Source organism: Silene latifolia, chromosome X (assembly GCF_048544455.1).
Source record: "Silene latifolia isolate original U9 population chromosome X, ASM4854445v1, whole genome shotgun sequence".
Lineage (NCBI taxonomy): Eukaryota > Viridiplantae > Streptophyta > Magnoliopsida > Caryophyllales > Caryophyllaceae > Silene > Silene latifolia.
The window spans coordinates 289,174,239-289,186,857 of NC_133537.1; the positions used below are offsets into that span (position 1 = coordinate 289,174,239).

A 12,619-nucleotide genomic window follows, 5' to 3' on the forward strand; every position below is an offset into this window, starting at 1 on the left:
AGCGCATATTTAGCCCCCGAATTAGCCTTGTTCCCATGCTTTTTAGTGCATATTTGGGTCATTTATTGTCTTTAGTTCTTTGTTTTGCATATTCTTTGAGATTTTGATCCCTTGGTAGGAAATGAGTAAGAATCTTGCATTTTCATGGCAAAACGAGACTAAATTGATTGAATTCAATGACCAAGCATCAAGGAGAGACAAGATTATAAGGCCTTTGTACATATGATAGTAGATGAGCAATGTTGATAAAGGATCCTTGCATCCTCGAAGAAATCCCCAAGGATTTTATGAAGAAAAGGGAAGAAAAGAAGAAGAAATAATGCTGAGCTACAATCCGTGCGGCTTCTCCACAATCTGCCCGTCCTCCACAAGCACAATCCGTGCGTCTTCCCTCAAAGACGCCCGGTTAGCAGCCACCAGAATCCGCCCGGATTCCCTCGAAGACGCCCGTCTTCCCCCGCCTGAATCCGCCCGTCCCGACTCCAATACGCACGGATTCCAGTACAGCGAAATTTCGTCTTCTCCAAGCTACAAAGAAAGAAACCCTTCCTTCGAAAAATACCGGCTTCTCCCTGCTCAATCTAAAAAGTGTAATTACTAGTTTAGCCCTTAGTTAACCCTAATGCATCCACCTAATTTCCACTATAAATACCCCATTAGTATAATTAGAAGAGCATGTTCTTCTTATCAATAATTAGAGTAGTTAGTATCAATCAAATCTCTCTTTAGTTTTGTAATCAACAATTAATCAAGTTTTAATACAAGTTTTATTTCATTAATCTCTCTTTTGTTCATCCTTTATTTTGGGTAATTGAAGATTATTTGGGTTATTATTGGGAGATTGACAACCTCTCAATCAAGCATCAAGTACTTCTTTTATTCTTTGCTTTATTATTGGAATCATTAGTAGGTATAATTCTCTTAATCCCTTTTTAATTATTGTTAATTACTTTCATTTATTCATCATGTTTCCTTTTGTTGGTATGATTGACAACCTTGCTAGCATGATCAACATGATAATGAGTGAGTAGTGACCTAGCTAGGGTTAATGGGTAATTAGGGGAAACCAACATGGGGAATGATTCATGCTTAAATTAATATGCTTTCATGATTTATTTGCTTGCTTGTTTTGATATCAACTCATGCACATGTTATGTTTGATGAAATGTGAGCCTATGAATCCATGCATTTTTTACCCATCACCTATCTTTTCAATGAGACTTGTAAGACATAAACCAACTCGAGTCTCATTAGACCATGCATGTTGTTGAGTAGGGAAGATTAAGTCGACTTGTAGGTGTTGTACAATCTAATCGATTCGGCTCCGAGACCCAAACTTTCCTAGGATTGTAAGATATAACCCAACTCAATCCATCACAACAATAATTGCTTGCTTATAATTTGAGAACATGTTTGTATGATCAATTCCCATGATTCCCCTATGACCCCATGATACCCTAGTGCTTTTTATCAATTGTTTACAACCCTTTTAATTCATCTTGCTTATTTACTTTCATTGCTATTTAGTTAGTGACCTTCTACATCAACCCAAATTGTGACACCCCTAAGACACCACTAGTTTCAATAGAAATCTCATCTCAATTCCCGTCCCTTGGGATCCGACCTTTACTTGCCTCTTTACTAATTGTAGAGTTGTTTGTGAAGCTATAAATTGTGTTTTGATTCAGACGTGACCCAACGACAACATCTTTTAAATTGTGAACACGAAATGGACCGATCAGTTACAACTAGTCCAAGGAAACCAATTCGGAGGGGGAGCCACCGAAAACCCCAATGAACATCTTAATGAATTCATGGATAGTTGTGACATGTTTAAAGCAAATGGAGTATCGGAGGATGCAATCCGCCTTAGGCTCTTTCCTTATTCTTTGAGGGGGAGTGCTAAGGAATGGTTGAAGAGTTGTGAGCCCGATTCACTTAGGACTTGGGATGATGTCTCCAAGGCCTTCTTGAACAAGTACTTCCCACTACAAAGGACCGCAAGAATCAAGAGTGAGCTTCAAGGCTTCACCCAACATGATGATGAGATCCTTTACGAGGCATGGGAAAGGTATAAGGGACTCCAAAGGTTGTGTCCTCACCACGGGGTCGGAGATGATGAGTTGATCAACAACTTTTATGAGGGGTTGAGCAATGAGATGAAAATGAACCTAGATTCCGGCTCGGGAAAAAGGGCATTAGACAAAATTAATCACAAGACGGCCCAGGAACTTATTGAGGAAATGTCTTCCCGAACTTTTCATTGGAATAATGATAGGCATAAGAGGAAGGGAAAGTCAACCGTCGAGTTGGCTAACAATGTTGAGGTCAAAGGGTTAATAGAAGAGATCAAGCAACAAATTGCTTTGTTGAACTCTAGTAACACCTCTAGAAACTCTTCATCAAGTAGGTCTCAAATGTATTATTGTGAGATTTGTGGAGATCAAGGGCATCCACCAAATGAATGTCCTTTGATGATGGGAGAGGCAAATTGTATGGAGCAAGTGAATGGAGTGTGGGAATCAATTCCGGCTAGACAAGCATTCAACAACAATCAATACCATCCCGGAATGAAAGCCCACCCAAATTTTTCCCATGGCTCACAAAATGTCCAAAATCCCACTTTCCAACAAAATCCACAATTTACACCAAATTTCCAAGCCCAAAAGCAAAATCCCACCTTCCAACCAAGACCACAATTCCAACCACTAAATCAACCAACCAACCCACCATTTCAACAAAATTCCCAACCGTTCCAACAAAATTCTCAACCCTTTCAACAATCCACCCAACCTAAATCAAACATGGAGCTCATGATAGAGCAATTGATGAATTCTCAAACCCAATTCATTGCTCACTCTAACCAAAGGCAAGAGGAGGCCACGTCTTCTATCAACCAACTAATGACTCAAATGCAAGCCTCCCACAGAGTGACGGATAATCAAATCTCTCAATTGTCTTCTCAAATAAGTCAATTTCAAGCGTCAAATGGAAAGTTTCCGGGTAAAATCGAGGAGAACCTAAAGACCATTAATGCTATACATTTGAGGAGTGGTAGGGAGTTAGAAGACCGGGTGTTCGTAAAGAGGAAAAAGAGTCGCAAACCGGAAGTTGTGGTTGAACCACCAAAGGTGGTTGAAGATGATCTTGTAGAGGTTGTTGTGGAGACTCCCATGCTTGTTGATGAACCCACCAAGGTTGTTTAGGAACCCAAGCAACATGTTGTGAGACCATACGTGCCACCAATCCCTTTCCCTCAAAGGTTGGAAAGAGCAAAGCTTGAGCAAAAGTATGGGAAATTCATGCACATGATGAAAGGTGTGAACATCACCATGCCTTTTATTTATGCCATCAAGGAGATACCCGCATATGGAAAATTCTTGAAGGAGTTGATTTCCAACAAAAATTCCTTGAGTCCAACAACAATGGTGAATTTGTCCAAGGAATATAGTGCAATCTTAATGAATGAGTTGCCCCAAAAGCTTGAAGATACGGGTAGTTTTTCTATCCCATGCACAATTGGATCCATTCAAATAAAGAGGGCCCTATGTGATTTAGGAGCTAGCATTAGCTTAATGCCTCTCAAGATTTTCAAGAAGTTGAAGGGATTTGAGCTCTCACCTACAAGAGTATCTTTGCAACTTGCGGATAGATTGGTGAGGTATCCAATTGGCCTAGTGAAGGATGTTCCACTCAAAGTGGGAAAACTTGTGTTACCTTGCGACTTCTATGTGATGGATATTCCCGAGGATTCCAAAACTCCAATCATCCTAGGGCGCCCTTGCCTTGCTACGGGGGGTGTCGATTGATGTGAAAAATGGCAAACTATCTCTTCAAGTTGGTGATGACAAGGTAGAATTCTCGTTGGAAAATTCCATGAAATCTCCTTCTATGAGTGACTCTTATTGTAGAGTGGATGTGTTGGAGGATTGTTTGAATGAGCACAATCTTGAGCCTTCACACTTGGATCCATTGGAAGTTTGTCCAACAAACAAGGAGGGAAATGGAGGTGATCTTGTATTGAGAGTTGATGTTAAAGGACATTTGGGTGAAGATGATTCAAGAGAAGATGAATTTGAAGACCAAATTAATGATGAGATTGAATCATTCTTGAACTCTCCAGATTCACTTGTTCTAAGCTCTTTTGAAGGTGCACCTTGGTCGGATAATTCTTCAAGTGATTGGGAAGCTCAAATTGATGCCTTAGAGGTCGCTCTTAACGGAGGTGGAATGGAGTATACCAAGAGTTGTGAGGAAGATGAACTAGGCCCTCCCATATGGGACACTTATGAAGACTCCTTGCAAAATGATAAGTGTGTAGAGGGAAGTTATGAAGGGCTTGATGCCCCTATTTTGAATGTCTATGATAATGAGGAAGACTCCCCACTACTACCTCTATACGAAATCTTTGAAGAAGAAGAAGTGCTTATCCATGACAAGTGTGGGGAAGAAGGAAAAAGTTGGGAAATGGAGGTTGATGAATTCGAACTTGCAATATGGGGAGAGTTGAGGAGCCATGAGAAAAATTACGACATTTGTAGTTTTGACTCTAGCTTGGAAGAAATTGAAGCTCTCATTTTTGAAAATGATTCGGTTCAATTGGAGAGTCAAAGAAATAAGGATATAAGTGATAGCATCATGAACCTCAATGTTGAGAAGTTGACTCCTTCACCTCTTATTTCCCACCATTCTCCTTACTTAGATGTGCATGAGGAGGTTTCCTCATTTTATGAGATTTATGAGATGCCGATCCCTTCACATCATAATTACTTCTTCAAGAAGAAGGGTCCAAGCTATCAAAAGGACCCAGGAAATGGTACAAAGAAGAGTAAAAGAAAGAATGGCATGAAGTGTTGGAGAAGAGGTCGGGTGAGGATTACTATGGCATGGCATTACTTGTGTCTAGTTGAGGGTTTTTCTAGAAGCTTTGAACGTCTCCTTCGTGCCTTGAGTGATATGGATCATGCTACTTGGGAATTCAAATAACAATTTTGGATGAGAGGTTTGGTGGAGTCCCTTAAGAACCACCACATTGTTCGTATTCTCTTCCCTTGCTTTATTTATGTTTTGGTTGCATGTGCATTTATTTTACTTAACCGAATAAGAGTTAATCTAAATTAGCTCTCTTTGCATTCATGTAGTGTAGTTTGCATTGTTCTTTAAATTTAGCATATAGAATAGTTCATGCATTACATTCATTAACCAAAAACCACTAAAAATTTGAAAAATCAAAAATTCTTCAAAAACATGTATTTTATTTCAAAATTTCCTCCACACATTTATTTCCATAGGAAATATGTAAATAAATAAGTGTGGGGAGGAAATTCCATCATTAAAAATACCAAAAACATGTTATTTATTTTCAAAAATTCAAAAAAAATTAAAAACATGTCTTTAATTTTGAAAAAAATTGAAAAACACAAAAACATGTTATTTATTCTTCCCATTCTCTCCCTATACTTTGTTCCATTGAGGACAATGTAAATTTCAAGTGCGGGGAGGGAAATATCGACTTTGTGCATATTGTTTATATATGTATATATTTGCTTGTTAATTTGTGAAAAATGCAAAAATGCCTAAATATTAAAAAAATCAAAAATTTCAAAAATATTGCATTGTTTTTATTATATATATTGCATTTATCCTAACCATTTTGATAGGCAACATATGAATCATCGGAGAAGACGCTTGGTAAAATTCTTCCAATTCTTTCTCTTTTATCCTTCATTTCCTTTTGTGTATATATAAGCATGGAGGAGGACGGGATATTTGATGTGGGTGTTCCTTTTGGAAACCGTTTTGGATATGCTTGTGTTGTTGGTGTGTTGTTAGGACTAGAAATTGTGTGCATTTAGACTAGAAGTGTATATATGTATGTGTTCACTCTTGCATTCACGTAAATTGATCATATGTGTAGTTTGCATTCATACACGTTGCATTTCGTATGTAAATATTTGCATAGGGAGTCTAAATGTGGAGGGCATATGTTGCCAATGATGATAATTTGTTTTGCCCGTGTCATTTCCCTCTTGATAGCTCGTGCCTTTTGATGACACATGTTAGGGTTTTTGCTTGCAAAAACCCGGAAGTCTAGCTTAACAACCGAGTTGCGACCACCATGTGAGACCGTATTGGACCCGAGACTTGACCTAGGTCTGACATAGCTACTAAAATGTGAGGATAGACCCTCCTTAAGGGCGGTCCATCAAACCGGTCCCGTCTAGGTCATGAGAGTAGTTCTCCTTACGTGGTATGTCATGTCAAAACGCATAAGTATGGTGCTCATTCCTTACCGTAGAAGTGTCAATGTGCATGTTGAGATAATTTTGTTCAAATAAAGTAGCCTCTCATAGCCAAATAAGCTTATTTTTCACCCATTTGATCATTTTTCCCTTTTGTTTACCCAATTTGTGCCTAAGCATTGTCATTTCAATTGCCAATAAAATAACTACATTCCATAAACATCTCACCTTATTGAGTAGTTCATCTTTGTAGTTGTTTGGAGGAGTATATAATTGGGTAGGAAATTTGATTCTTATAGAGGTGAACGGTCCGAAATATCACAAAAGTGAAATGAAGCTTGATGGTTGGCCAATTTTGCATTTGTTAAGTAGGTTACAAGTGATAGAAAAGAAAAAAAAATGAAGAAGAAAAACAAATAGAAAAAAGAGAAAAAAATGAAATGAAAAAGGAAAAAAAAGAATGTTTATTTTTGTGTTTAATAAAGGGTTGGTAATTTGCAAATTGAGTTTGTTTTGAAGAAGTATTGAATGATTTTTGGAGATGGCAATCTTGCCATATTTTGTGGAGGAATTCATTTGCATTGGTTGAGTTTAGTGAATTGGTTAGATGTGGCGACTACTCCATCTTTAGCCCCACATTTCCTAAAAACGGTGCTTGCACCAACCCCTTTTCACCGAACCCAAGCCCTATTACAACCCGGTTGTCTCTCTTGTATGTGCATCATTTGACATTTCTCTTGCGGAAATTGGATATAGTACCATATTAGATTGCGGGTATGCTTCGCAAGTCGAGTTAGGAGAGTGATTTTGGTTACTTTTTGTCACAAAAATCACCCCGTTCTTTCATTTGAGTGACTAGTGAAATCCTTGAGAGTCGGTCTTTGGTCTCCTTTTGGCCAAGGGTTTGATATGGAGTCGAATCTTGAGTGTGTCGTGTCATTCTTGGGAGTATAGCGAAGTACTTCCTCTTTCCCGCCTAGAATTTGTTTCTTAGGCACCCCGTGTTGTCTATTTTGGTTACTTGAGCTAGAATTAGGGAGTCGACACCTTGGTAAGACCCGGAGACGACATCCTCCACTAATGACTCTCTTTCTTCGGTTTTTGAAAACAAAACGACCGCTTAGATGAGGAAAGCGGTTTGACTTTTTGTAGATGCATTCATTGTTTGTTTCGTGCTTCATGATAGGATGTGTCAAAATGTTCCGCAAGCCCCCACTTGCCTTGCATCGAAATGCATACCTCATTGTGTTTTGGTGTGAGTTGAAGGGACGGAGAAGGCCCGTTAATTTCCTCTCATCGGATATTATTAGTTTAGCTAGTCTTTTATATTAAGGGTCTCGGTTTAGTTTAAATGAGCTTACTCGAGGACGAGTAAGGTTTAAGTGTGGGGAGATTTGATAAGTAATAATTTAGCGTCATTTTACTCGCACTTATATCTTATTTGTAACTCAATTTTGTGCGTTTCATTGTTTATAGCTCATTTAAATTAGTAATTTATAACAATTAGTCATCGTAGTCATATTTATTAATTAGTCGGATATTTATTTAATATTATTATAAATATTACTTTATTATAATAAATTGTAGGTAAGGCGAAATAATAAAGAGGAGATTCGAGTAAGTAAAACGAGATGAAATTGAGACGGGTCAAAGAGCGGAATCGTATCGAATGAAGCAAAGCAAGACGGGGATCTTGATAGCCGATTTACCAACAAATAAACCAAGTGAGTTTCAAAGTCAACCATTGACCTTGGGTAATTATGTTGACCAAAACTCCCTTCTTTCTTTCTCTCTGAACTCCTAGACCCCGACATGCAACAACATCAACACTCCATCACCATTTTTGTCCACCATATCCAATTCCACGCATCACCTCTATCATCCTCCATTAAACCCAACATCGCCACTTCAATCCTAAACCACCATTTCACTAGTTTTCCGCCATTACCATCAAAATAAACCAAACCATCTTCATTCACAAACCCGTCTGCAAACACCCACTCCCTCACCATCATCCTCCACCATTCATACTCGCACCAACCCCAACCACCATACCAAACGACATCACCACCACCTCTGCTGCCAAACCCGTCAACAACAAAACTTCATCATTCTCCTCAGCCACCATTAAAATCGACAACCCCTCTGCATCCACCGCCACCGACAATCATAGCAGTGGCCGAGCATTGCCTCCGTTGTACAAACACCCCCAACATCAATAACAACCACGGCAACAACGAATCTGGCAGCGGAATAAGGAATCCGACAACAGCATTCAACTTGATATTATAATTGCATTCCCAGACGGGCACTCGTCTGCCTCCTCACCGGCTCACAACAATTCTTGTATTCCCAGACGGTCAACCGTCTGCCGCCTACCCCACCGGCTGGGAGAACATCAAAAATCCACCAAGTTTCCAGGAGGTTCCCAGCCGGTGCCACGACCGGCGGCCGGTGGACCGGCTGAGCCCCCTTTTGGCGATTCAGAATCCCTTTCCCCTTTTCTTTTGTTTGTTTTAGTCGTGTATTTGGTTTTAGGAGGTGAGGAGATTAATAGGAGATTATTATTATTATTATTATTATTATTAATATTATTATTAGAACTATTATTATTAGTATTATAATTATTATTATTATATTATTAATTCTATTAAATTAGTATAAAAAAAGATACACCTTACATTTACCATCAATTAGACTACCTTAGATATTAGACTAAAAGGAGTTCATCTTTCTCTCAAATATTTGAGAACGCTAGTTAGAATATTTCTCCTCTTTTAATTTTCCTCTTACCCAAGTTGTAATCTTTACTCAAAAATTAATACAATTGTTCTCTTGTTTATCCAAGTTCTTCCATCAATTCAAAGTTTCCATGTTGTTGGTATAATTCTCTCCCTTAATTTCATTTGTTTACATTTACCTTCATTCAAGTTTTGTTAATTGTTTATGCTTGAATTACTCTCTTTTGTTGTTAGATTGTTATTGTCTCTATCTTGTTCATCTTATTCATGTTCACCATTGTTGTTTCTCATCTAAAGGTTGAACCTTTGGGTGATTGTGTTAAAATTTGAGTCTTTTTGTCTCAATCCTTGCCCTTCTTAGTTAAATTAGCATTACCTCTTAGATTTGTTGGGTTATTACATGATTAATTGTAGAACCCATTTTCACACCATGTTCATGATTAAAGAATTCATCTTTACTAATTATCTTGTCTTAGTAGAAATGATTAACGAGTAGTCTTTTACTAGGACTCGGTTTGACCCAACATGAGTAATTCCATTAATTAATTCACATAGAGGCTAATTGTTGGGGGAGATTAGTAAGGGTAGTCTAGAGGGTTGAATTTATTTATGGACCGATTTTGGGTAATGTTGATTTGTGACCCTTGCCCACCAACGAGAGTTGGTTAGGTTGGGAATCGGGTACCCGGAATTTGGTCCTATTGCTAACCTAGGTTGAGACCGAAAGGGAGAACCAAGGGAGGGTACCTCTAGACTAACGTTTGAAATCGACCTCCGAGAGAAGAGTGGGATGACCCGGAAAACGATGAGGGCTTAATGACCTTAGCCATTACTAAGACACCTTGGGAAAATGCATGTTCTTAGGGTAGCCGGATGTTGAGCTAGGGATTCCGACCTTCGAACCAGAGAGGGGGGTTGGTGGGTAGTTCTAGTGTCCTATTTTGAACCCGAGAGGGGGGTTTTAGGCGAATTAGAGCCATATCCTCCTTGCTTGTCTACCCGAGTGATTAGCCTAGGGAATCGTAACGAGGAATTATGAATCGTTGTGGGAGAACCGAGTTCTAGGCTTTTCTTATCATTTGATTTATAACTTAATCCTTTCTTGCTCGTTGTTACTTCTCTTATTTAATTGCATTTTAATTTGTTAGTTTAGTTGTTAGATTATTATCATTACCTTATTATTGTCGACTTAGCTAAGCCTAAGAATTAGAATGATTAATACTCTTCCTAGCTCCTCGTGGGATCGACCCTCAATAGTGTACAACGACAATCGTGCACTTGCGAGGTATAATTTGATAACCATCATATGTGAACATATTATATGGAACGCATGAAATGTTAAGTGAACTAAAATACAAATGGATTGTCATTTTTGTTATGTTTTACCAATTAAACATCTCAAAACTACTATCTAAAGGAAAAAAATTGTCACCCAAGTGTCAATTAGTTTAGCTAATCAAATCACAAGTTGAAGCAATAATGGTTGTTAATCAAATTACATTAGCATAAAATTGTCCTACAACCCCCCTCTATACAATTGTGGATGTGGGCCCACCTGCGCGCCGGTCTACGGACGTGCAACGGTCTTGAAAGCCACGCTCGGCGGCGTAATAGATGCTGTCTACAACAATAAAGGCTAAAATGTTCTTAAACATTATACATTTAGACTTTAGCCAATTACTTTAGAATCCGTGAAACGCACGGGCAACATACAGACCTGTCAACGTCTGACCCGACCCGCTCGAAATGTGTTTTCTAAGGTAAGACCTGGAAAATCGCGACCTGTGAGACGTTCGACCCGAACTCGAAATGACCTATAAATTTAGGGTCGAACCCCGGCATAAACGGGTCAACCCGTTAGGTTAAAGATAAATCAGAAATTTTGTTAAAAAATTAATATTTATATATTACATTTGAAATAATAATTAAAAAAATAGAGTGCTTGACAGGTGTTTGAGGGCAGGTTTCAAGAGTGTTGGTAAGAGACCAAAAAGAACATTAAAAATGAGTAAAAAAAGCTATTGTAGATCAAGCGGTTCTAACTCTGAATTGACCAACGCCACCAAACGATTATTAAAGCTAAGTAATGATTAGATTAAATCAAGACGAGTTGGAGTGATTGGGATTTTGAAAGAATCTAGGTTATAGGGCAAATCAAATAAAAGAGTATAAAATAGATTCATAAAGAGAGTCCCACATTAGACAAATGAGTTGCTTATTGCTTTTGTACATTGAAGTATGTTTGATTTGGACCTAACTAATACCCACCAGAAGAGAAGTAATGCAAAAGAAGGCAAAAACATTAATTTTGTGCTAGGGGGAATCATAAAGGGTCCAATAGAGTGGGTTGACAGGTGTTGAGGGCTGGTTTCAAGAGTGGTGGTAAGACCAAGAAGAGGATTAAAACTGAGTAGAGGAACATCATTGAAGGTTTAAGACACTATTAAAAATGAGTAGAAGAAAGTCATTGCAGGTTCAAAACACTTAGCTGTTAAAAGCCACCAAATAGAGAGATCAGAGTAAATCAAGATGAGTTGGCGTGATTGAGGTTTTAAAAGAGTCTAGGCTAGACGTCAAATTAAAGGAATACAAGGTAAGTAGAAGGTGACAAGAAAGAATCCTACACATTGTGAATCGAAGGGATGACCCACAAAAATATGGATGGTGCTGATCTAAAAATAATGGTGACACATGCCACAAGAAGGTAAAATAGGCAAACACTAGGGGGATAGAGTAATGTTAGGAATATACTCTTACCAAGAAAGCCACAAGAAAAGAGAAATACGATGCTGAGTACGAGTACATCATAACCATTTAAGGTTGGCCCGAGAAAATAATGGTAAGGTGAGGATAAGAGCGGTTTTAAATATAAGAGTGCCCTAAGTATAAACTTTTAAAGGAGCACCTAGAGGTGATATAACAGTCAGGGTTAAAACAAAAATGAGTACCAAGAGTATTTTGATGATGGAAAAAAAGCAAATTAAACTTATTGTCAGAGACATGGACAATACAAAGGACACAGACGCATGGTTGAGGTAGGGAGGAGAGGTCCAAAAAGAAGGGTCTAAGAAGCCTAAGAGTGTATCACATCTATATTTCATTTATCATACTTTAGATACCAAGATCAAAGGAGAGAAGACAAGACATGTACATATTGTATGTAACACAATAATAAATGATCTAAAATATAATAAATTGTTATTTTTGTTTTATTTTACCAACTAAATCTCTCAAAACTACTATCTAAAGAAAAAGTGTGTCATTCAAATGTAAATTAGTTTAGTTAATAACCAATGATAATGACCATTATTCAATTTATGTTAGCATTAAAATTGTCTATATTCCCTTTACACAATTACCCTCACACGTTATATAATTAGGCTATGTTTGACAATGCATTTCAGGTACCTGATTTGGTCAAAGTAGCTTATTTGACCAAAATTCTAGGTACCTTATTTTTTGTAAGCGTTTGGCAAGTAGCTTATTTAACCAAATAAGGTACCTGAAATGAAATGCTGCCTATAGTAGCATTTGAGATTTCAGGTACCTGATTTGATTTGATTTTCTATTTTTACCCCTTAAATCTATACTATTAAATAGTTATCATATCTTTTTACGTCATTTCATCAAAATCAG

General features: G+C 37.9%; 1 protein-coding gene and 1 non-coding gene across 2 annotated transcripts; one reads left to right on the top strand and one right to left on the bottom strand.

The window, feature by feature from the left end:
* Positions 1-2,003: 2,003 nt before the first annotated feature.
* Positions 2,004-2,110, bottom strand: LOC141625252 (small nucleolar RNA R71). Its single transcript, XR_012535042.1, has one exon. It is a non-coding gene; the product is annotated as a small nucleolar RNA R71 (small nucleolar RNA).
* A 1,201-nt stretch (positions 2,111-3,311) lies between these two features.
* LOC141620274 (uncharacterized) lies at positions 3,312-3,809 on the top strand. The gene has a single exon (XM_074437191.1). It carries the CDS (start codon positions 3,312-3,314, stop codon positions 3,807-3,809), a length of 498 nt encoding a protein of 165 aa, XP_074293292.1.
* The last annotated feature ends 8,810 nt before the right edge of the window (positions 3,810-12,619 follow it).

What these genes read in the sequence shown, in the direction of transcription:
- LOC141620274 (XM_074437191.1), top strand. Translation starts at nt 3,312, where the DNA reads ATGAAAGGTGTGAACATCACCATGCCTTTTATTTATGCCATCAAGGAG.